This window comes from Pleurodeles waltl, chromosome 3_1 (assembly GCF_031143425.1).
Source record: "Pleurodeles waltl isolate 20211129_DDA chromosome 3_1, aPleWal1.hap1.20221129, whole genome shotgun sequence".
Lineage (NCBI taxonomy): Eukaryota > Metazoa > Chordata > Amphibia > Caudata > Salamandridae > Pleurodeles > Pleurodeles waltl.
Window position 1 is genome coordinate 1,133,441,959 of NC_090440.1, and position 26,270 is coordinate 1,133,468,228.

General features: G+C 42.1%; 1 protein-coding gene across 2 annotated transcripts in view; it reads right to left on the bottom strand.

Annotated features, from left to right (window-relative positions):
- Positions 1-24,960, bottom strand: part of LOC138285018 (uncharacterized protein CXorf65 homolog) — a 64,061-nt gene extending 39,101 nt beyond the window's left edge. For both annotated transcript variants that reach the window (XM_069224440.1, XM_069224439.1), the window contains exons 1-3: positions 24,645-24,960; positions 23,630-23,667; positions 18,084-18,170 (exon numbers count right to left, since the gene is read on the bottom strand). In XM_069224440.1, the coding sequence (XP_069080541.1) occupies positions 18,084-18,170; positions 23,630-23,654 (112 nt within the window). In that variant the 5' untranslated portion in view covers positions 23,655-23,667; positions 24,645-24,960. The remainder of the gene's footprint in view (positions 1-18,083; positions 18,171-23,629; positions 23,668-24,644) is intronic.
- Positions 24,961-26,270: the final 1,310 nt, after the last annotated feature.

Below are 26,270 nucleotides of genomic sequence, written 5' to 3' on the forward strand. Positions count from 1 at the left end.
CTCACATTTCTGAATACTGGAGGACATTGTATAAGTCAGCCTCTTCACAACTGTCTATGGACACTGACAGTTCACTTTGGCTTTCAATTTTTCAGATCTGGGTACCTCATTCTGCCTCTTGCTATATGTACTGCTGCCCAGCAACTGTCATACATTGGTATGAGCAAATGAACATTTACATTGATATTTGTTGGTGATGTTGTAATAACACATTTATGAAAGATCGGACTGACTCCAGATTGGTTTGTGATTCAAGGGTGTTTATTTAGGGCCTAATGAGTATAGGGGTATGTAGAAGGGGTGATGGTGGAGGAAAGTCCATGGTAGAGTTCAGTCTCTTGGTATCACAGGTGCATTGTCCAATGGGGCATAGGAAGGGGAGTAATGGCAGTTCAAGGTGGATAGGGTGACATAGTGGGACAGAAGGGTGACAATCAGGAGGGTCCTATTTCCTGGCGGGGGTCTTGGCAATGTTCTCTGTCTTCTGCCTGGATAGCAGGGACTGTTTGAGGGGTGGTTCTCCTTCTGCAGGTGGTGGGGTGCTGGTGGGCTGTTGTTCCTGTGGTGGGGCCTCTTGTCCACTAGCACCGGCGGAGGTGTAGGGCTGTTCCTCGATTTGGCTAGTGTCAGGGGTCCTTTGTTGTGCCACTGCCTCCCTCATGGTCTTGCCTATGTCAGCCAGCACCCCTGCTATGGTGACCAGGATGGTGTAGATGTTGGTGAGGTCCTCCCTGATCCCTATGTATTGACCCTCCTGAAGCTGCTGGGTCTCCTGAAACTTGGCCAGTACTGTGCCCATGGTCTCCTGGGAATGGTGGTATGCTCCCATGATGTTAGATAGTGCCTTGTGGAGGGTTGGTTCCCTGGGCCTGTCCTCCCCCTGTTGCAAAGCAGTCCTCCCAGCTTCCCTGTTGTCCAGCAACTCTGTCCCCTGAACATTGTGCCCACTGCCATTGACCCCAGGTCCATGATCGACCTGTGTTAGTGGGGTTGCCTGGGGTCCTTGTAGTGGTGGACACATTGCTGATTGACGTGTCCTGGGGACAATGGCATGGGCCTGCTGGGTGGGTGCTGTGGTGGTGTTTCCTGAGGGGGGAGGTTCTGTAGTGGCTTGGGACTATGGCAGGGGAACCGACTGTCGAGAGGTCTGTGATGGGCCAGGCTGGTCATCTTGATCCAGGTGTGCAGAGATGCTGTCGTCACTGTGGGCCTCTTCTGTGGGGGGACTGGTTATGGCTGGTACCTCCTGTCCGGTGACGTTGGGTAATGGTCTTGTTGGGGTGTAAATGCATTGTTATTTTATCTATGTGTGCCATCTTGTGCAATGGGTGTGTTTTCCTCTATTACTGTGCTTGCACTATCACCTTGGCCCTTGTGTGAGTGGTGATTGTGTGCCCTGGGTGAGTATCTCTATTGGACATGCTTTGGTGATGGGTGTCCATGCATGTCTGTGATGGATGTCCATGCATTGTTGTTGCATGCAGGGCTTGGTTGTGGGAGTAGTGGGGCATGATGGTGGGGTGTGTGGGAGATGGTGGAGTCATGGGAGTGAGGGTGAGGGTGGGAGTATGTGATGGCATGCAGGTAGGGTGGGGGGGATATAATAGTAAAGATATGACTTACCAGAGTCCAGTCCTCCTGCTACTACTGCGAGGCCCTCAGGATGCATTATTTCCAAGACTTGCTCCTCCCATGTTGTTAGTTGTGGGAGAGGAGGTGGGGGTCCACTGCCAGTCCTCTGTATGGCTACCTGGTGTCTGGATACTACGGATTACAGCTCTTCCTGATGTCATCCCTTGTTCTTGGATGCTGACCCACTGTGTTGACCCTGTTGACAATTCTCTGCCATAGCTCCATCTTCCTTGCAATGGATGTCTGCTGCACCTGTGATCCAAATAGCTGTGGCTCTACCCGGATTATTTCCTTCACCATGACCCTGAGCTTCTGCTCAGAAAACCTGGGGTGTCTTTGAGGTGCCATGATGTGGTGTGAGTGATGTGTGAGGTGATGGTTGATGTGATGTGTAGGGTGATGTGGTGGTGTCTGTGGTAGGATGTGCGTGGATTGTGTATGAGTGATGGTGTTGTGTGCCTCTGGATGCTGGTGTGGTTTTTGCTTTTCTCTCGCTCTGCTTCTTCAAAAATGTTAATTGTAAGGGGTTGTGGGTAATGTGGGTGTATGTTTTATAGTGTTGTGGGTGTGTGGGTGTGGTGTGCATATGTGTGTCAGGTGTGTGTAGTTTGAATTGTCCGATGTGGTGTAGTTTTGTAAATGTGTGTGTATTTTGAGCGAGGTGGTGTGTACCGCCAATGGATTACCACGGTTGAATGACTGCTGCATTGATTCGTGGGTCGTGATACTGTGGGCGTATTCCTGTTGCTGTAACGGTGTGGGTTTTGCTAACTCCAATTTATCACTGACATTTGGTGTGACGGACTTGTGTGGGTGTCTGTATAGTGGCGGAATTCTCAGTGTGGGTCATAATACCCGTTGCGGATTTCTGCCGCAGACACAGTATGTTGGCAGCCGTCGGCAAAGCGGTCAGCAGGAGTTACCGCCAGGGTTGTAATGAGGGCCTATGTAATGGATCCACAGGTCCCCTCCCCAAGCCCCAGGAACACCCCCACACACACCAGAAGGACACCAGAGGATGGGGGACCTCATTCCAGGTAAGTAGGGTAAGTATTGGTAAGTGTTTTTTAACTTTCTTTTAAAGTGCCATGGGGGACACTAACATGGGGCCCCCTGCATGGCACAGGGTGCTTTCCCCTCGGCTGGCCATTGGGGTGGTGGGCATGACTCCTGTCTTTCCTAAAACAGTAGACATGTTTTTGGTGGTTGTGTGCCAGGAAATGGCACTAGTTTGGTTAGCGGCATTTTTTTGGTCTCTAGCCAGGCTAGTGTCATTTTCTGACACACAACCCCGTCCTTCCCTACCGCCACCCCCACCCGGCTAGCGTCTTTTTTTAAGATGCTAGTCCAAGTTTACCGCCTTCTTACGCCATTCCTTTAATATGGCGCCAGGTTGGCGCTATACTTTTTGCTGCAAAACTGCATTTGCACAGTTTTGCGGTAAAAGGTATAAATCAGGCCCGTAGATTGAAGAGAAACAAACAGAATAAAGCCACTCAACAATGAAGCTGAATTGAAAAGAAAAAAGTAGGTCTGGTCTGAAGTAACAAATCTCAACAGGAAGGAGTACTTTGTCCACACTCCACAAAGTCGAAAACACCAGATCTAACAGCAAAAAACAGGGCAAACACCCAAAAACTTGCGCAAGTGATTCAAATGCAAGATAAAGTGACTGACAAGCACCCTAAGCAAATAAATGTTAGAAAAAAGTCAGAGGCAGAGTGGAGTGAAAACCCTTGGAAGACTTTTTTCCCTAAAAAGGTCTTCGCAAGCACAGTGCAAGCGCTCACCAGGTGAAACCTAAAAATGAGAAAATAAGAAAGTAATGGTATCACAAAATATAATGCATTATGGCACATAATTTGCATTTGGTTGCTGCATAATTTCATCAGTCCTGCTGCATAATTTGGTCCTCCTCTGCCACATAATTCCAGTGGCCCTGTCTATAAATGAACATCGAGTCAACAAAGCAACACGTTATACGGTTATACGTTCACTTAATATGTTTTAATGAATAAGTGGCTAATCTATTTATCAGAATCATTTATGAAAATTCTTTGCATGGTTTAAATTATCTACCAATAAATAAATTCTGTCATAATTCCTCACTCCTCACTATATTTTGTATTCTCTTCTATATCATGTTTCAGGAGAGGATGTGAGATGGGAGAGAGAAGTGAGACAATGTAGGCACGACTTCAGGTAAAGAAATTAGTACCAGAATATTGTAAGGGATCAGAGAAAGTAATGTGGAGTTCACAAGGTTTTCTGCTTCACAAAGTTGAGAAGTTGTAAACTTCGCACAGCTCCCTCCACCAAAAAAGATGCACTTAAGCAATATCATCTCAGGGGTTATGTGTGGAAGGTATGAGTTTTAGGGGATGTTTTAACAATAATAGTTTAAAGTCGTTGCAGATTGTTTTCAGCTGTCCAAATTAGTTCACAATGTTCTCTTTCAGATTCAGAGAAACTATATGAACATTCTTTAAATTTATCATAATGCTGTTTTCACTGCTGAGTAGATATTATGCAAAACATGATTGGACCCTTTGTCATGTGAACCACATATAACCTTAAAAATATATCTAGTATATTGGTTATTCTACGCTCCATTTCTCCCCAATACACAAATCAACCCCCACCAGTTTATCTCAGCCCCTCTCTGATGCATAGCCAATTCAATTTTTGTCAGTTTCATGGGCTCATCTTTAGTTAAATCCTACAGCTCTCCAGCTTGGTTCCAAATGTCCCAAGATTGGAAGGTTGCATCTACTCTGCTGAGGGTCTCTTGTGAAAGCTTGAGGACACCTGCCTACCATAATGTGCATCATTTTGGCTATTTCTTTCCCATGCTCCATGTCATATTTCTGTTAGGAAATTAATTGGCCAACACTTCCTGAATGACACTTCTCCACTTTCCCTCCTCTTGAAATATGAGTCAGGCCTTATCTGGACTTTGCATTTCTCCAAAAGGATGTTAATACTTTGGCTAGATTTATCTGCAATGGCTCCCAGCTTAATTTATCACAATCATGAAAGTTGTGCTGAATTTAAACTCAAAACACAACATAAATATAAACTTATTTTTCCTGGTGATTTAGGTGTTACACAGAATAATCCTCTGCAGAGCATAATATCTACTAAATGTGGGTGATTTCAGAGATATGATTCATATTCTGCATGTAGCCAAAGGTTACGGCTGTTAGCACTACAAAGGCTATAGAAAATTGCTATGTATATTTTGCTGAATACCTTTAAGTATGAGTAGCATTTGGCAAACTGTCACAGTCATTGTATGATGTCAGGCATGTTATCACTGACATCATCAATGATGTAATTTGAGAATGTATCAGTGATGTCATCAATGATATCATTTGACATGTCATGAGTCATGTAATATATGAACTCATGAACAGTGCATAGAGGGGCGCTGACTATAGTTAAATCCCTAAACGATAAATAATGAATTTCAGTGGTGTGTGACTTTGTAACCTATCTATATTGTCACTGTATCCTTTTCTTCAGTGAATTTCTGAGTTTTTGTTTTAAATTTAATTTAGGGTGCTCTTTCTATACTGAACTATAACTGTTTTTTAATCTAATTTAAGGAGTTTTGTCTATGCCCAACTATACCTTTACTGTTGCCTTTTTTTCAGCAAATTTCTATTTTTTATTTAAGTTAAGGGCATTTTCCGTTCCCAGCTATAACATTACTTTAACCCTTGATTGTTTTGCATGAATTTCTGTTTTTTTCTCTAAGAATGAGATAAGATCTTATTTCCGTACATAACTCTAAAGTTACCCTAAAGTTTGTTTCTTCATAATTGTTTTTAAAATACAAGTGAAGGTTTTTCCCCTTCAAACCTAATTATAACATCACGTTAACCTTTATTTTTTGTGAATTTGTTTTTTCTTTGTATTCTCAATTTGTATGTCAATACTTAAATATAACATCACTTTAACCATTGTTTTTTTAGTTAATGTGTGGGGGTTTTGTCTTACATAGTATAAGTAAACATTCTGTTTTACATACCTAACTATAGCCTCATTTCAACTTTTGTTTGTTTTTTTCTCAATTAATTGCTGGCATTTTTTAATCTTAATCACCAATTCTACCACTTGTACAGTCTTCGATCATGCACAACAGGGGGGTTGGCCAATGGGTATCCTGTGTGCTCAGAGCTTATGTTGAACCCCAATGTGGAATGCCAACCCACCTCTCTGTGCGGCCTTCTAATGCAATCTCACAATGTCGATAGAGGATGCATATTTTTTTATTTTGTTAATGAGTGCTTTTTATGTTGTATTTTACTATTTTTTGTTTTTTTTAAAAGTTTTTTTACAATTTAAAACTACAGTCATTTTTTTTATATCTTTTTGAACTTTATAGAAGTCTTCTGTTTAGAGATGGTCTTCCATGTCCCTTGAATGTATTCTTTTATTACCTTCCCCACAGGCTACTACTTTGTGACAGTGCCTGCAGCATATTGCTAAATACTGCATATTGTCATTATTTTGTTTCTGTTCTTCATGCAGTACTTTCTGTGGAGCAGTCAGTTCTCCTTTAGCTACTCACCTCTTCTGCATCTCTGAACGAGGTATGGCTGTTGTGGTTGATAGCCATCAGGTGCTGCCAAGTCCCACTAGTTCCCATGGTAGTTTGCCCAGACAAACCCTCCAATGCAGTTAGGCCCATATTTATACTTTTTTAGCGCAGCATTTGCGTAGTTTTTTTATGCAAAATCGGCACAAACTTACAAAATACAATTGTATTTTGCAAGTTTCCAATGCTTTTGCGTCAAAGAATGACGCAAATCCGGTGCTAAAAAAGTATAAATATGGGCCTAAACTTTTTTTTGCCATTTGGAAGTACACAAAAAGGCCACACCACTGATTCCTTTGCAGGCCTTGATTGTTGAGATGCTGCAGAGGTGGATCTAACAACAGTAATGTTTTAGCATCATTTTCCGCATATTTCATATGCCTGGTGGATTATGTGATTTTTGTTTCCTTGTGTGCACTTTTGTCAGAGGCCATAATTGCTTGGACTGCATTTACAGCACACTGTCTCTCTTAGTCACCAATTCAATAAAGGTGGTCAGGAAAGCTATTTGAGGGCCTTTCTAAAAGGGATGGGTTTATTTTTAGTAGTGTCTCCTGAGTGGGCAATTAAATGCCTGTTGTAACTCTCCAACACACACATGACAAATGAGAGGGTGCCACATTGGTTTCACTTTCTGTTTCGTGTCTTGCAGGAGAACCACAGGATCTAAAACAAACAGATGTGTTTAATATGATTTTTTTTTAAACACTTCGATTTCTAGAGGTTTCCACAAACGTGCATGATGTGTTGCAGATTTTTCCAAAATGTTTGCCTTTTTAGGTGTCACTGCACCGTGGTACAGAGAAATGGTACCACAGTAGCTGCACACTAAGGCAAAACCTTTCTGATTGGTTTCTATCTTATTTATCTGAAAGTGATTCCTGCCTCATGACTTTCATTATAGAACTGGATGTGAGACAGTTAGCTTCTAGTCTACTCAGCTGTGATTCTTCTGTATTTCTCATTTTTGGAGGGATTAACTAGAGTGGCACATAATTATGGCATTAGGCGAAGACCAAGGTGAGCATCACAATCCTCCGAAGAACAAGCAGAAGAGAGTACCTGTCCTCAGTATATAGTGTGGGAGGTGTCCATTATTCCTGGAGGAGATAAGAAGATATTCACAAAAATCTTTGGATACAATTTATGAAAGACACAGTTTATCATGGAACCGGTAAGAAACATTTATTTGGGACTTTCAACATGCTCCAACACCGTACAGTGTGGCATTAACTCCAGTTAAATGCAGACAAACAGAGGTGGAATCAAGCTGGATATACTTTACCAGCTGATAATACTGATACACAACACAGAGACATAAACCACTCCTGCAGGAGGATTGGGCTATTGTGCTTGGACTGTGAAAAACTTCTCTCTGTGGTTGAAGTCTATGACAAGCAGGTGGCTGATCATGAAGCTATGGGCAAAGAATATTTCTTTCACCCAGGCTGTGGCGTCTCTTTCCTTTATTATTTTTTGCATAATCAACACAAAAAATAGACCACTCATTTTTTAAAACATGTAAAATAATGAAAAAAACAAAAGCTCTTGTTTGTACCACTTTCCCTGAATAAAAGATAGAAAAACATGTATGTAGTTAGTCGTGTGTGTCTCTGAATGTTAATATACTCTAATAGGCCACCATAGAAGGCTATAGCATCCCTTAAAGGCTTATTCTATTGTTGTAGGGCCAAGGTAAAGACAAGGCCTATAACAAGGAATTGGGACTTGATGGCTGCAATACCCGGCTGCAGCAAATTATAAGGCTGTTAGAATATTCTGTCCTCATATAGATTTATAGCCTGCCGTACCAGCTTATGCCAGCTATTAAAAGCCTGTTCCAATGTTATAGACTTATGGCAAAAGTGAAGGTTTATAACAAGTGAGTAGGACTTTAATAGCTGTAATACCCACTTACAGTGGACTAGACCTCTATTAGAATATTCTGCCTCACCAGGGCAGCACATCTTAATACAACCTTATAACCTAATGTAGAGAATTATACCCTCCATTAAAGGCTTGCCTCCGCAATATCAGCATGAGCCAAAGGTGGGGGGCTATAACCTATAACAAGGAAATCAAACTTTAATGACCAGTGCAACCTACTGCAGCAAATTATAAGTCATTACAACATTCTGCCCTATAAGGACGTAGGCCCTCATCGCGACTTCGGAGGTCTTCTTGAAAGACTGCCGAAGCCGCTACAGTAAGCATACTGCCAGCAGCTTTTCTGTCCGCTGGCCTATTGGAAAACACACCACAACATTGATGCCAGCTCGTAATCAAGCTGGCGGCAATGTTGTTGTGCGTTGGGTGCGATAGCACCCATCATGCATTTCACTGCCCATAATCTGGCAGTTGTTTTGAAAAAGGTTCTACTCTTTCTGGACTTCTGAATTTGTACAACCCCTTAGCCACATGAGTGGGATCTTTTACTCATATTTAATCACCTATATTAATTTCAGTACTTCCTAAAGTGCATTGTGTTTTGTATCATAGACATCTTTCATTTAATTTTGAAACATCTGAACATGAGGTCTAATGATCTCATCTAAAGACTTAGCTCTGTTTTTAACTTCTCTCAAACAAGCAGGACACAGCTTTGAGGCCGAAACACGGTCTCTCATCACTTCAAATGAACTTACTCTATTCACCGCATTTGGAGAGGAACGATGTGACCACAACATGTCCTCCACTGCTTCATTCACTTCTATTTTATTTTAAATCGCCCAATATATACATTCAACCAGGTTGTGATTCATTCCTTCAACTAGACTACTTCCTTGAGTATGATAAAGAGCTACCCGCTTGTGTTGGATGGCATATTTCCCCCAAAATTATTTCATTTCTTTAGAGATAAACTGTACCTCATTGTCTGACACCAATCCTTTAAGGACTCTTTCCCTGGCAAATAATCTCATCAAACGTATAATAAACACATTTGTATTGGGCTCCTATATAAACTCTGCTTCCCAGCATTTGCTATAATAGTCTACCACCACAAAGGCAAATCGTGATCTTCTTGTTAGGGTGCTAAAGAGACCAATACAATCAATAGCCAGCATAATCCAGGATCCCGCAGGCAAAATACTTGGTGTTAAAGGTGTTGGCTGAGTTTTCAACACTTTGTCACTGTTTGCACAGATCACACAATTTCTCACACACGTAACTATTTAAAGATCCATACCTGGCCACCAATAACACTCTACTATCTTTCTCTTAGTAATAGTTTGTCCTAAATGTCATTGATGACCAATCATAATGATTTTGTCTCTTAAGTCTGTGGGTGGAATTTATTTATGCTTCCTCATCAAAATACCATATAGTATAGGCTTGTAAATTTATTGGCAGAGAACCTCCCATGGGTCAAATAGTTATTTATACGTACCATAACTTCATCTTTTAACATTTCTTTGTTACACTCAGTCTCCATAAAAGTGTTCTCATCACACACATCTACAACCGCAATCAAACACTCTTCATCTTCTTCATCCACCAACTCTATTTTCTCATCCGAATCAGTTGGTGAATGAGACAAATAATCACCTCTGATATTTTTCCCACCAGTAATATACTCTGCTTGGAAATCATACTGTAGTAGTTTTGAACTCAATCTAGCAATTCTCGGAGTGTGTTCTTCGATAACTTCTCCACTAAGGATATTCACTAATGGTTTATGATCAGTCTTGAGTGTAAACCTTTTCCCCCAAATGTAGTTCTTGAATCACTCAACAGCCCAACAGCAAGCCAATAACTCTTTTTGAATCACAGAAAAAACTTTTTTTGTAGACTCTCAAAGAACGTGATACAAATCCCCATAGTTTGTTAGTGATTGTTTTCATCTTCTTGGGATAACATTGTCCCCAAACCATCGTTGCTAGCATCTACAGTAAAGGTGGTGCTAGGTTCAATGGGATCAAATAGCTCTAAAATTCCTGCCTCATCTAAGTCATTTTTAAGAGCTCTAAATTCTCCCTGTGATTTTGCATCCCACACAAATTCTTTATTTTTCTTGAGGAGTTTCAGTAAGTTTCCTATTTCAATTCACATAAACGTAGAAAAGATGCAACATAGTCTTTTGTTTTTAGTCCATGTGCACAAATGATCGCTTCTACCAAACCTAGTTTTGGTTTAACCCTTATCTTTTGAGATAACATGACCTAAGTACTCTATGTTGGATTTACCAAGCTCACATTTTTTTTACATTTGCTACTATACCATATATTTGAAATCTTTGTAACACTTTATTCATTGTTTCATCATGGGTATGTTCAACCTCACCAGCGATCAGTATGTTGCCCTGAAAAGTTACGACACCTTCAATACCCTGAAGTATGTTTTCAAAAACCCTTTGAAAGAGAGACGCGGCAGACGCCAACCCAAAAGGCATCCTTTTGAATTGAAAAGTACCAAAAGGTGACACAAAAGCTGTGTAAGGCTTTGATGTTTTGTCTAACTCAACCTTATGATACACCAAACATAAGTCTATTTTGCAGAAAATGTATTTTCCAGCAAAAGTAGATGTGATGTCATCAATGCGTGGTAAAGGATGCGAATCAACCCATATGGCCTTGTTAAGACCGCGCAAATCAATACAATCTCTTAATTGTCCATTTTGTTTTATGCGCTGACAAATGGAGATAACCAAAGTGATGAATCTATAGGTTCTATAACTCCATCAACAACCATTTGTTTGAGAATACTCTCTAAATCCTAACGTACGCTGACGGGTACATTTCTCAAGTTATGCTTTTAAGGTGTGGCACCATTTTGTACTTTAATCTTATGTTTGATCCTGCCTAAATTACTACTGAACACCTTATTGAGCATTGGTAACTAACAAACGTGAACACTCCTCCCTGGTCTTAATGTCATACCAAATAACCCCAGGTGATACCACACAAGTATATTCAAACCTTTTCTAGCTACATAAACTTTCCCAAGAATCACTTTGTTTTTATATTTCATACGTGCTTCAAAATAACCAATCAGGTCTATTTTTTTCCATTGTACAACAGAGGAGTTCTGTCAGAGGTTAACAAGTTCTTTTCCCCATATGTTTGTAATAGCAATTCTTCAGTAATTATGGTCAACCTTGCCCCAGAATCTATTAATAGGCGTAGTTTCTTTCCATCAACCTCAATGTTTTTATAAGAGTCTATGCAATTATATTCACCTCATTGGACCACTAATATTACATCTTTCTTTGGGTTCACTTAATCGCTACAGCTTTCATTTGGATAAAGTTCTTCAATCACATTCACGTTATAGGTGTTTTACTACTTTGACAAACTTTGGCAAAATGCCCTTTTTCCCCACATATTCTGCATTTTACATTTTTAGCTGGACATGGGCAAGCCTTGTTACCAGGTCTAGGATTACCACATCTGAAACATATGTTCCTTCCGCTGAATAATTCATCTTTAGTTTGGTTGAGTGCTGGTCTCTTGGTTTGTTCTTTATGGTAATCACTGAAGTTCCATTTAATTTTGACTGCACTTACTACAACATGTTTTTTGTGATAGTTCCCTGCATGCTTTCCTAGAAACTGCCATACTTTTTTCAATTTCTACTGTTTCTGTCAAAGAAGGATTTTTTAACATTAACAGTTTTTCTTGAACTTTCTTATCCCAGCAGTGTACCACTATTTGATCGTGAATAAGTTGTGCGGTAAAGCTTTCAAATTCACATTTGGAAGCTAATGTACGTACAAATGCTACATAACTGTCAACTGATTCATCTTGACGTTGTACTTGTGTGAAAAATGTATGTCTATTTACTATCACCCTTGGTTTTACATCAAACTGCTTTTTGAGTTTTTTTACTGCAAGTTGATACTCATCAATGTCATCTGCTTCACCGTCCGGTAAATCGAATTGTGGTAAGTATCCATAAACGGATTGGCCTTCAAACCCTAAATTGTGTTCTAATAAAAATCTTTTCCTTTCTGGGCAATATCTATTACAATCTATAGCTCCTAAATATTTAGTGAAAGCCCTATGCCAACTTCTTTAAGGTATTGGTGGATCTCCAGGTGTTTGTAAAAACAGTGATGGAGGGCTGACGCTCTGCATAATTACTATGATAATGTTTTATAGTAGTATGTAAAAATAAGTTTGATTGACACTGCTTCCCTTCTGCTTTGATAATGTATTGTAGTAGTATGTAAAAAAAAATGTGTTTAACACTGTCTTGCTTCTATTTCAGTGGCTTCCTAATTGCGTGCGGATCACAATAAAATCTGCAAACTCCTGAGTTCTATGCGTGCGGATTGCAGTGAGTTTATTTGTTGGTGTCGCAGTATAAACCATTGGCTCGTGAGTATTGTGTATGCGGATCGCAGTCGAGTTGTTGTGCATGTGGATCGCAGTAAAATCCACACATTTCTGTGAGGGCTTTATTATGCTTGCGGATCACAGTGAAGTTCACACGCTCCTGTGAGGGGTTTGATCACCATATGTGTCGCTACATATTATGCGTGCGGATCATACGTTTCTGTAATGGATTTTGCCAAAGTATGTCCGCCATATGTATTATGCATTCGGATCACAGTTTGCCAAAATACAGCTGATGTACAGTGGGTGCCTCAATGTGCGTAGGGCTGAACATATATAATAATGTAACATGATGCTGGACGTGCGTGAGGCTACGTAGCTCGTAGAGGAGATCATTGGGGAGCAGAAGCAACAATCACATATAAAGTTGTAAAATTTAAGCAAAATGAATGTACAAGACAGGTCTCTGAACTTCACAACAAAAACAAGCAACTGGCCTGAAACCGTGTGCACAGTCCACAAGCTCTTTGCGCTCGTCGCGCTTCATGAATGAGAATCACTTGAGGTCCAGAAAAATTAGAAGTGGGTTCTTGACTGTAGCCAGATCATTGCCAGCTTTTGTGGTTATAAAAATAAAATTGAACACCAATGATCAGTTCAATGAAGTTGGATCTTTATTGGCCACAGTAATCGACTGCTGACTGCTCCCTAAGACTGTCCCCTCTGGAATGCTCCCCGAGGATCTCTCATTCCACATTCCATGTATAGCATGGAATATAGAATGTATGAGATCACCACATACTGTTAGCTGACTCTGTAAAAATGTATAACATACTGCGACATACCATCACCAAGGCATTGCTAGTCATTAAAATCTGATAATGTATGTGCAGTAACCAAATGTTACACCTTTATCAAATAATGAGTAACTTACACGGAAACAACATTGTAAAAAAGCCAGTGCATTCTTTATACAGACTCCCCTTTGTGTATATGTACACAGGCTGACTGCTAGTAAACTTGTATTATTTGAAATGTGACACTGATTAAAAAGTGCTGCTAAGTGGTTTCCCCACACCTTTTAATAGAACCTGCTAAGGTAGGACTTTATCTACAGTCCTAATGGTGTGCAGTGCTATGCCTTGCCAAGGAGCTAGTCTTCGATTCATGCACACGCAGGTTATCAACCGGAGTGTGCAAGCTGAGGTGCCTGCACCAGTGCAAAGACAGAGATGTTTGGACCACTGACGCCTGGTGACATGTAATCTGAAGAGTGCTATGAACAGAATGTGTGCAAATTATAAATATACATTTCAACTTCACACCAAGTCACTTCGGCAGGAAAACGGCACTAGGGCAGCCAATACTTCACTTCAAGGTATCTGGTGCTGCCTCAGTTACATGGCTAATCAGAGCACCAGACTGAAGGAATGAAACGTGTTTACCACGGCACCGGGATGATAAATAACAGAGCCAATGTGAAAACAAATGCACGGGCGATAAAAGAATATGTTTTACCATAGCACCACGGTGATAGAATTAAACATGATTAACCACAGCACCAGAGTTATAACATGGAATACATTTAAATTACACCACCATGGTGATAAACAACATATTTAGCCACAGCACCGGAGTCATAGAATGCATGCTGAGCCACAGCATCAGAATGATAAAATGAAAAAGGTTTACTACAGCAAAAGGGTGATAACATGGAACACATTAAGTAAGAAGACCAGGGTGATAAGAAAAGGCATGTTTAACCAAAGCATTGCGGCGATAAAGAAATGTGCTTACAGCATCAGGATGACAGAAAAAAACATTAAACAACCAGAGTGATAACATAAAACACACTGAATTACAGCACCATGGCGATAAATAACAAGTAACACGTTTAACCACAGCATCAACCTGATAACAGAGAGCAAAAAAAAACACCTAGGTGATAACACAGAACATGTTTAACCACAGGACCTGAGTGATCGAGTGGTACATGTGCAACCATAGAAGTTGAGCACTAGGGTCATAACACAAACATATTTAACTAGCACCAAGACAAAAACACGAAACACAACAAACCATAATATCATGACGAGAACCATAGGCTAGGGGTGACAATACTGAGCATATTTAGCCACTGGACCAGGGTTATAGAACATCAAACATGGTCATGTGATAACATGAAACACAACCAGAGTGCCCCAGCACTGAAACCTTTACCATGTGCCCTGAGTGTTACAGACGCGTGGCTTACTTTCTACAGCCATTGCATGTAGTTCTCTATGGCGTGCTGCAGGCGCTGCAGCTTCGGGCTCCACATGTGGGACATACCGCTGCAGCATGTTGGTTTTGTACAGCTCTGTGGTGGTGCTCTCCCAGCAGCCTGTGTCCTGCTCTGGCAGGACCTAGTTATGTACAAGTCACACTCTTAGGGCCTGATTTATACTTTTTTAGCACCCCATTTGCGTCATCTTTTGATGCAAAAGTGGCACAAACTTACAAAATGTAATTTAATTTTGTAAGTTTGTGCCACTTGTGCATCAAAAAATGGTGTAAATGAGGCACTAAAAAAGTATAATTCAGGCCATTAGTTTACTTATTACAAAGTATTGACACAACAGCCGTAGGACACTCTACATGTCCATACAAAAAAGTCCCTCAGGTGAAAGGAAACCTGCAGTCATAGAAAGGTAGGACATAACCCATCAAACACAGAAGCAAAGTACATCAAAGAAAAAAACAGAAAACTTCAAGGAAGAATGAAAAGGAGGTCAGCGCAAGACAATATCAGAGTATTCCACCAGGACTCACACATTCTAGGCTAACACACCATCATCAACAAGGACTGCATGCACCCACAGTGCCTCCAGCGACACGTGTTGCAATGGAGTGAAAAGTAACCAATCTCCAGACAGTGTAAAAATGACAAAATAACTAAGTAATCGTATCATTGCGCCCCATAACTTGCCTTTTCTTGCCATATAATTTACTCATCCCTACCGCATAATTCCAGTCACCATAAGTAAAAGTCACGACAATGAGGTGCTTGTTTGTACACTAGGAAGAAAAAAAAATTACTGTTCTGGCTAGGAAAGTGCTTTCAGGTCAATGATACTACAGTAGGTCGCATAAGACATAACGATTTCCGTGCACAGCAAATGGTGCATGAAAAGGGGAAGAACTCCATGGGAAATTTTCATCATTTGACGTATTGACAAGACCTAAAGAAAACCTTTGTCAGGTTGCTGCAAGTTTGACAACAGAGGGAAGGGTGCAGTGCAGGTCCAGTTACAGGAATTTATATCTGGATTGACCAAAGGTGCGTTTGGGTGGGCTAAGGTGTGCTCAATTTTTGACAATTCTGGAGATAGCCTACAACCTGGGCTCTGGTCCCCCTGCACCTGCTGCATCATTGGCAGGTAAACCCCTGTCTCCTCTTCCCCAACTCACACCTCCCCACTGCAGCTTGCCTCAGACATGAGCTAAGGTCGTCACCGGGCTGTTTTCTTTTCACGGCATGCCAAGAATTTTGTCTCAGACAGTAGAAAAATAGGGAAAATCATATAAATGTGGTATTTTTCTCCCTATCACTACACAAGTAAAACAACTATTATCAAAACAGTGCACTATAAAATGTATTCTAGAAATTTCTCGTTGATCTCTGACTTCTAATTAAAGTAAACAAAAGCGGAAAAAAAATCACATTTGCCGACATGGAGAAATCACTTAACAAGTGCTTTCTCTGAGGTCTCTTTTGCTGTTACTTGGAGGGCCAAAGGTAATGTTTGGGTGGGCCTGGCCCCCCACTAGAACTGGGCATGGTGCAGTGCCATCTGGAATAAGACTAGTAATTGAGTTCACCGTGGCAGTCTTTGTGTGACTCGCCATCGTTCCAACCCAAATAAACGGAGTATCCGGTAAGTACTAAAATGTAAGTCAGGCAGAAATACAGTTAGCTGAGTGCCTTAAGTAAAAGGTAAATTGTTACAGAAAAAAGACTGAGACTGCCAGGTCGATAAGAGAAGAGCTGAGGGTCACTGCTGACAGCTTACAATCTTACTGAAATCACCAGGTTTCCCACGCAGAGTAACAGAAAGAACACAGATTAGGCGGGTGACCTTGGAGAAGTCCTGACCTCCTCGTGGCTGGAATTCCCAATGTAGATGCAGTGTGGAATGGAAGAGAGTACACCGATTGAACCTGGTGGTCACAGGGATTGGTCTTAAGGTGCAAGATGATGTGTCATGTGTTTGTAAATATAAATATTTTGTATCTAGATGAGCAAGAGGCATATATTGAGCAACAATATCAGAGAGGCAGTGTCTTTAGTTTGCTGAACTATTGTGGAGCACGCTTAAAGAAATATAAAAGAAGTCCTAAAACAATGGCCTACAATGTCCGCTGTGTATCTGTTTTTATAGTTGAGCAGTGCTCTTGGGGAGGGTTAAACACCCGAAGAGGCATGATGTATGCATGCCCTTGACAAATGGGGAGAATGCAGAATGGAGCACCAGAGGTGCAATCAAATGGGAAGCCTATGGGCTGGCTGAAGTCCACCTAGTAGATACAGTATATCTCAGTTCATGACAGCATTATGCGCACCATCTAAATCCGAGACCTAAAAACTATGGCCCAGATTTAAGAAAAGTGGAACTTAATTACATGAAGTGCCACTTTTCTTGCGCCCCATTGCACCCCTAATGCCACCATGTGTATGCCATATTCATTTTGGCGCAATTCCTGCAAAGTACATAGAGACCCATTATAAACAATGGTCTGCCTCAGTTTAAAGCTTGCACGAGCAGGCATTAAAAATGCTGGGAAAAATGGCACAGTGAAATCTCAGAGATTCCACTGCGTCATGTTTCTGGGCTACCTAACAGAGAAATGCCCCCTTGCATACATTATGCCTGGCGTAGACATAATGTGGCTCAAGGGTTAACAAATTGGCCCAATGGGTGCATTGCACCACTCTGTAAATTTGGCACGCCATTTTTGCCAACCTAGCGCCACACTAGCATCAACAAAATGACCCTAATGTGGCGCTAGGCCCTTCTTAAATTTGGGCCTGTGACTTTTATGCAACATCACCCCTAAAGATTAGCGTGCATGGACAAGAATCCAAAAATCAAGTCAAATCATGGGTGTAAGTCCATGACAAGCAGGTTGCAAACTTTTTCAAATGCTTTTGTATTGACATCACAGTAATTAATCATGCTGGTAACATTCAAGTCTTTCATAGTAGAGGTGAGGCACATAATTAAATAAGCCCACTGGTATATTTTCATTTTGCATAAAGAATGTTATTACAGTTGCTAACATTGTGCAAATATTTCCGATAGCCTCAAGTTTAGACATTGGTAAGGTGAGGTTAAAATAATACAGGGTTGCAGTGTTGGGGATGTTATGAACATGTGTAATCAATAACAATGGTACCCGTGTGATCCATGTGGAGAGAGAAGAAATGTACAGTGAGACTCTTGAGAATCAAACCTGTGAACTGTCCGTTGAATGAAAACTCACCAGCTGGGAAGGATAACAATGTGGCTGAGACACTTGCTTTTCTGTCTTACCTTCTGGCTCACAGTGACACGTTCGCTTGATGCCTTCTAGCAGCAGCTGCACTCTGCAATGAATGTTGAAAAGTGCCTCCTCGTTATCTGTTCAAGAGAGAAAGACACACACAGGGAGCCTCGAGATATTACAGGTAAACAAAGTTGATATTGTGCCCATACACTGACCTCAAAAGGGGATGAGAAACATCCTTGAAGAAGCCAGTCTGTCTTGGGATAGTGGATTCAGATGGGTTGGCCAATAATGAGTGCTCAGTGGGGAATTATCCACTGCAAGGAATGTTGGAGGGGCACTGTTTTGGTCATTATTGGATTTGAAAAATTGACAAAGGAAACCCAGTTTCAGAACTGAATAAGCTAGCAGGAATGAGACGGGTCTATAAATATGAGAATGAAGCAGGAGCTTGTTCAAAACCATCAGTCTTACGCAGTCTGCATGGTGGCCTCCAACTGCTGTAGAGATTTCGTTAGTGTTGGTACATGGATGAACCCTTTAGTTCTATTTGCCATTGGTTCCACATCCCTTTCTACCTCATCTTTTAATGGTAAGACATTCAGCAGCCAGTTTAAACCCTTGGGTGCCGGGGCGAGCTGGTCTCGTCCTCGCACAAGGTTCCCGTGTGCCAGGGACAAGACAAGCTCGTCCTGCACCTGGCCCACAGGGGGCCTCCTTCCCACCCCCCACCCAGTTGGGGATGGAAGGGGAATCACTTTCCCTTCCACCCCCAAACCCCCGATTCCCCCCAGTGATGTCTAGTGATGTCATCACGCGATCGCGTGCTGACCTCATCAGAGGTCACCTCCCATTGTGCTGGAAACATGCTTCCAGCGCGATGCAGAAGAGAAATGCTCACAATTTCTTTTCTGCTCGGGAGGAGGGGGCAGGCAGAGGCATGAAAGGAAAGGAAAGGCCTTTCCTTTCCTTTCATGTCTCTGCAAGCATTTCTGCTGCCCGATCGAAATGCGATCGGGCAGCAGAAACCGCTAGACACCAGGGAATTTTTTTTTTATACTTGCGCATAAGTGGAGTGGCCCCTTGGGCTCCCCAAGGCGGCAAAATATTTTTAGGCCTTTTCTGCCCCCCCCCGGGTCAAATCAACCTATTATAATTAGGCCGATCCACCCTGGGGGGAGCAGAAACCCCTAGACTCCAGGGATATATATATATTTTTTAATTTACTTTATGTTTTTATGTATGCGGAGCGACCCCTTAGGCAAGGGTCACACCCTTGGGGGCAAATTATATTTGGGCCATTTATGCCCCCTTTGGGGGCAGATTGGCATATTTTTATTAGGCCAATCTGTCCCCAAAGGGGGGGGGGGGCAGAAACCACTAGACTCCAGGGAATTGTTTATATATATTTGCGCATAAGGGAGCGGCCCCTTGGACAAGGGCCGCTCCCCAAGGAGGCAAATATTTTAGGACTTTTCTGCCCCCCCGGGCAGATCGGCCTACTATAATTAGGCTGATCTGCCCCCGGGGGGGGGGAGAAACCCCTTAACAGCAGGGATATAGATATATTTTTTGTTTACATTATGTTTTTATGTATAGGGAGAGACTCCTTAGGCAAGGGTCGCTCCCCTGGGGGGGCAAATTTATTTTAGGCCATTTCTGCTCCCCTTGGGGGCAGATCGGCCTATTTCTATTAGGCCGATCGGCCCCCCGGGGGGGCAGAAACCACTTAGGCACCAGGGATTGGTGTGTGTGAGTATGTGTGTGTTTTGTTTGGACGGGCAGCCCCTTGGGCAAGGGTCGCTCCCCATGCGGGCACATTACTGTTGGCCATATCTGCCCCCTTGGGGGCATATTGGCCTGTTTGTGGAAGGCCCATATGCCCCCAAGGGGGGCAGAAAGCCCACCAGAGACCAGGGAAGATTTTTTTTTTCAAAATAAGGGGGCCATACCTCCACCCCAAATAAATGGGGCTAAAGTTGTTCTGCCCACCAGGGGGCAGAGGGGCACTTACCCCCAATCCACATGCTGGGGGGGGTAGAAAGTCTACTGGAAGACAGGGAATTTAAAAAAAAAATAGTGTGGTGGTGGCTACCAACCAGTATGGGCATGGTTATGCCCCCACCACAACTAAAAGGGGGTAACAGTCATTCAGCTCTCTTGCCGCACTCTAAAACAACTTATCCCATGGCAGCAGGAGGACATTTGATTATTTTGGGGTTTGTTTTTACATTTGGGCCATGAGAGCTTGGCTAACTCTCAAAATCATCCCACTTGGAATGGTGAGGGTTGCACTTTTTGGACTTTGAGAAGCTGCCATATAGAAAAAACCACAAGACCTAGACACATCTCAAAACTAAACATGTGGGTTAGTCCAGGGTTGTGTGCTTCACATGCACCCACACCATTTTCTTACCCACAGTACCCTGCAAACCTCCACCTTTGCTGGAAATCACACATTTATACCCATTTTTGTGATGGAACCTTCCAAAATCTGCAGGAATCCCAAAAATTCCTACCACCCAGCATTCTCTCATTTATACCGATAAAAATTCTACCCCACTTGACAGTTTAAAAACGTTTTATTTCAAACTGCCCTTTGTGACCCGCTTTGGTTCCCCTTCAATTTCCACATTTTTTTGTCTCTTCCCTGCCACAAGCACTTGGCCCACGTACACAAGTGAGGTATAATTTTTACCAGGAGACTGAGGAGAACATTGGGTGGTAGGAAATTTGTCCCGGTGCACTGATCCCACACAGAAATGTTAGATAAATTAGATTTTTTAGCTAAATTTTAGGTTTACTGAGGATTATGGGTAAGAAAACACTGGGGGGATCCACACAAGTCATAGCTCCCTGGATTCCCTTGGATGTCTAGTTTTCAGAAATGTTTGGGTTTGGTAGGTTTTTCTATATGGCTGCTGAGCCCAGGACCAAAAATGCAGGTCCCCCGCAAGACAGGTAGTTTAGTATTTGTTAATTTTGATGTGTCCACATAGTGTTTTGGGACATTTCCTTTTGGGGGCATTAGGCCTACCTTCACAAGTGAGGTACCACTTTTATCGGGAGACCTAGGGGTACACTGGGTGGAAGGGAATTTTGGTCTCTTCTCAGATTCCAGAACTTTCTGTCAGTGAAATGTGAGGAAAAAGTGTTTTTTTTGGCCAAATTATGAGGTTTGCAAAGGATTCTGGGTAACAGAACCTGGTGAGAGCCCCACAAGTCACCCCATCTTGGATCTCCTAGGTGTCTAGTTTTCAAAAATGCGCAGGATTGGTAGGTTTCCCTATGTGCCGGCTGAGCTAGAGGCCAAATTCCACAGATAGGCACTTTGCAAAATAAAGGTCTGTTTTCTTTGAGAAAATGTGATGTGCCCATGTTGTGTTTTGGGGCATTTCCTGTCACGGGCGCTAGGCCTACCCACACAAGTGAGGTACCAATTTTATTGGGAAACTTGGGGGAATACTGGGTGGAAGGTAATTTGTGGCTTCTCTCAGATTCCAGAACTTTCTATCACCAAAATGTGAGGAAAAAGTGTTTTTGGGCCAAATTTTGAGGTTTACAAAGGATTCTGGGTAACAGGACCTGGTGAGAGCCCCACAAGTCACCCCATCCTGGATTTTGCTAGGTGTCTAGTTTTCACAAATGTACAGGTTTTGTAGGTTTCCCTAGGTGCCGGCTCAGCTAGAGGCCAAAATCCACAGCTTGGCACTTTGCAAAAAACAGCTATGTTTTCTTTGGGAAAATGTGATGTGTCCACGTTGTGTTTTGGGGCATTTCCTGTCATGGGCGCTAGGTCTATTCAGACAAGTGAGGTACCATTTGTATTGGGAGACTTGGGGGAACGCTGGGTGAAAAATTTGTGGCTCCTCTCAGTTTCCAGAACTTTCTGTCACCGAAATGTGAGGAAAAAGCATTTTTTGTACAAATTTTGAGGTTTGCAAAGGATTCTGAGTAACAGAACCTGGTGAAAGACCCACAAGTCGCCCCATCCTCGATTCCCCTAGGTGTCTAGTTTTTAAACATGCACAGGTTTGGTAGGTTTCCTTAGGTGTCCGCTGAGCTAGAGGCCAAAATCTACAGCTAGGCACTTTGCAAAAACACACCAGATTTCAATGTAAAAATGTGATGTGTCCATGTTGCATTTTCTGTCACGAGCATTAGGCCTACCCACACAAGTGAGGTACCATTTTTATCAGGGGACTTGGGGGAATACAGAATAGCAAAACAAGTGTTATTGTCCCTTGTCTTTCTCTACATTTTGTCCTTCTACATGTAAGACAGTGTGTAAAAAAGACGTCTATTTGAGAAATGCCCTGTAATTCACATGCTAGTATGGGCACCCCGGAATTCAGAGATGTGCAAATAAACACTGCTTCTCAACACCTTATCTTGTTCCCATTTTGGAAATACAAAAGTTTTCTTGATACCTATTTTTCACTCTTTATATTTCAGCAAATGAATTGCTGTATACCCGGTACAGAATGGAAGCCAATTGCAAGGTGCAGCTCATTTATTGGCTCTGGGTACCTAGGGTTCTTGATAAACCTACAAGCCCTATATATCCCCACAACCAGAAGAGTCCAGCAGACGTAACAGTATATTGCTTTCAAAAATCTGACATTGCAAGAAACAGTTATAGAATAAAACGCCCAGAAAAATGGCTGTTTTTTACCTCAATTTCAATATTTTTTATTTCAGTTGCTATTTTCTGCAGGAAAACCTTGTAGGATCTACACAAGTTACCCCTTGCTCAATTGAGAATTTTGTCTACTTTTCAGAAATGTTTACCTTTCTGGAATCCAGCATGTGTTGCACGCCCATACCCCATTTTTACTATTTTTTGTCCTTTTAGGAGGCTGAAAGGACAAAAAATAGTAAAAATTGGGTATGTCCCAGTAAAATGCCAAAATTGTGTTGAAAAAATTAGTTTTCTGATTCAAGTCTGCCTGCTCCTGAAATCTGGGGAGATGGTAATTTTAGCACCGCAAACCCTTTGTTGATGCCATTTTCAGGGGAAAAAAACACAAGCCTTCTTCAGGAGCCCTTTTTTCCCATTTTTTGGGAAAAAAAGTGAAATGTTAGCTGTATTTTGGGTAATTTCTTGGTCTCCTTCAGGGGAACCCACAAACTCTGGATACCTCTAGAATCCCTAGGATGTTGGAAAAAAAGGACGCAAATTTGGCGTGGGTAGCTTATGTGGACAAAAAGTTATGAGGGCTTAAGCTGCCCCAAATAGCCAAAAAAGGCCTGGCACCTGTGGGGGAAAAGGCTTGGCAGCAAAGAGGTTAAACAAAGAATTACTTTGAATGGTCATCATGGACAACAATCAGGGGAGACTGAATATGCTGATCCTGATGCAAGTTCCTTGCTACGAATCTGACAGAATCCAGCCTGGTAGCACTTGGTTCCTGAAACTGTGCTGGAAAATTGAGAGTGGCTCTCAATAAAGCAGCCGGGAGAGGGGGAGGGGTGCTGAGAGCATAGTAAGACTTTTGAGGTTGAGGGCCCAAGGCCCCACACTGACTCCTGACCACCATGTGGAAAATGTCTCATGGACGAAAATGCAAACATAAATAACTGGATGACTCACCTCCATGAAGGACTGTCACAAACATTTCTGAGTCTGATCTGGAACAGAAAAAAAAGAAATCTCTACTGATGCCACACAGTTCCTCTTTATTTAAAGGCACAATGAAACTAAGCATCGGGCTTTGCTCTGAGGTACATGGCAGAGCTATTTTTCCAGAAAAGCAGAATAATTATCCGACTTAAAAAATATGAGTACCCTGAAACTAATATAACCCTGTTGAAAATTCCACACAACCACTTCAAAATGTTTTCTACAACATTAAAAACAAGCATGGGCAAAGACAATAGGTCTGGTGTTGCCCGGCAGTATTTTGGCCCCTCCAATATTTGGTTGGTCATTGTTTTTGTAAAACTTTGCTGTTGGGGGACTGGCTAGGCCCTCAGCATCATACAAACAATGTCTAAAAGCAAAAATACTTTTTTGTATAAAAACGAACACATTGTCGTAGTAGCCTCTGACATTGAAGGAACCACAATGTGTGAGTGGGTGGGTTTTCTTCATTGTGAGGGAGCAGAATACCCTCACTCACAGCGAAGTTGGCTAATGGTGCAGTGGACTGACCCTTTACCCCATGGTGTATGCTATAGTGGCTAGACGAAGTATGTGGATGACAATAACAGACCAATGGACGAAGTGGGATGGCTGATAGCCCCTTTAAGGTAGTGTGTTATATTGATAATTTTAGTAAATAAAATTGTCTTGGCTAATGCCAGACCTAAATAAATATATATTCACTCAGAAGTTGAAAACAAGGAAATATCTACTGGAGAAAAAACAATAACATTTAAAGATTACAAACACCATTAGACACAAGCAACCAGCAACAAAGAACCACGTGAAATAGAATCGAATTTTCATCGTAGCATTTATCAAAAAACATGTATGGCATTTATTGTGGATTTCCACAAGAAAAGGTTAGATTCATTAAGAAGAGATGGAGGGATAGTTATATGTAGTTCAGCGGGTGGCAAAATGTTTCTGAATGTGTGTCCGGTCGTCAGTTTTGTTTACTTACCAGTGGCACCTTCAGCTACTGTGAAGATGAAGATCTGCTCCTTCTGCAAAGGTGTTGCTACAATGATTATTTGGAAGATTTCAGTCACGCACGCACCATGTTACAATAATCGACAGCAAGCGAGTGTTCAGGAAATGAAATAATGTCCCCAATGGATATCTGTTCAAACTGAGAAAAACATTTCTGAGATTATCGGCACATTCAGCAGCAGCACTGCTTACATCAATCTGTACCGCCCGTCACTAGGAAAGCAATCCTCACAGGGGGCAAAGAATCATTGTTGATCTCAATAGTTCACTCAGACAAGGAGCCGTTCAGTGTTTATGCAGCAGTGGCATTGCTGGGTAAATAAAGGTTCATTATTTATTGAAAATGCCTGCTTGTAACTCACTTTGTCACCATGGAGTTGCTAAGGATCTTACCTGCACTGTGTGCAGAGCAGGGCGAGCACTTGAGCCTACAGGTATGAAAGGCTCTCCTTGGAAACCGTTCGTATCACATTCCACTGTGTTGCCACACAAGCACGTCTTGAGATGTTGACCAAGCTATGAGATGCCAGGCTCCCATATGGCACTGCTTTGAATATCCGGCCCAAAAAGGTGAGATGATAGCCTCTCGCTGCAGGGGACATCAGAGTTAATAGGATACACGTGCACTGAAATGCAGCAGATTGAGTGGGATGAAACAGGGAGATGATGGGAGCAGCCACATCTTTATATTAAGGAGCAATATCTGGGGCTGGCATATCAGACTAAAAGGCATGTATAGGGTAACCAGGCGTCCCAGATTTGTCGGGACGGTCCCGGGTTTTCACCCTCTGTCCCTGCAGATTTCAGAAAAGTTAGCTCATGTCCCAGTTTTTAGAGAGGGTCGCCTGAAAACTGTGGGAGGTGATTTTTTTGTTTTCTAAAGAAGAGATAGTTAGCAGGTGTTATCAGAAAGCACTTTATTTAATAGGCATTATACTGGCTTTAAAAATAGCATTTTATTTATGTTCTTAGGGGCATACTTAAGAAGCCTTAGTGCCGTTCTGTTGGACCTGGCTTTTTAACAGGGACATCCCCAAACTTTTTGCCTCCTTCCTCCTATTTTTTCTGACCTGTTGTTGTTGGCTTTTGACCTCTGAGCACTTTACCACTGCTAACCAGTGCTAAAGTGCATATGCTCTCTGTGTAAATTGTACTATTGATTGGTTTATCCATGATTGACTATTTAATTTACCTGTAAGTCCCTAGTAGAGTGCACTACATGTGCCTAGGGCATGTAGATTAAATGCTACTAGTGGGCCTGCAGCACTGGTTGTGCCACCCACCTCAGTAGCCCCTTAACCTTGTCTCAGGCCTGCCATTGCAAGGCCTGTGTGTGCAGTTTCACTGCCACTTCGACTTGGCATTTAAAAGTACTTGCCAAGCCTAGAACTCCCCTTTTTCTACATATAAATCATCCCTAATGTGTGCCCTAGGTAACCCCTAGAGCAGGGTGCTGTGTAGGTAAAAGGCAGGACATGTACCTGTGTAGTTATATGTCCTGGTAGTGTAAAACTCCTAAATTCGTTTTTACACTACTGTGAGGCCTGCTCCCTTCATAGGCTAACATTGGGGCTGCCCTCATACACTGTTGAAGTGG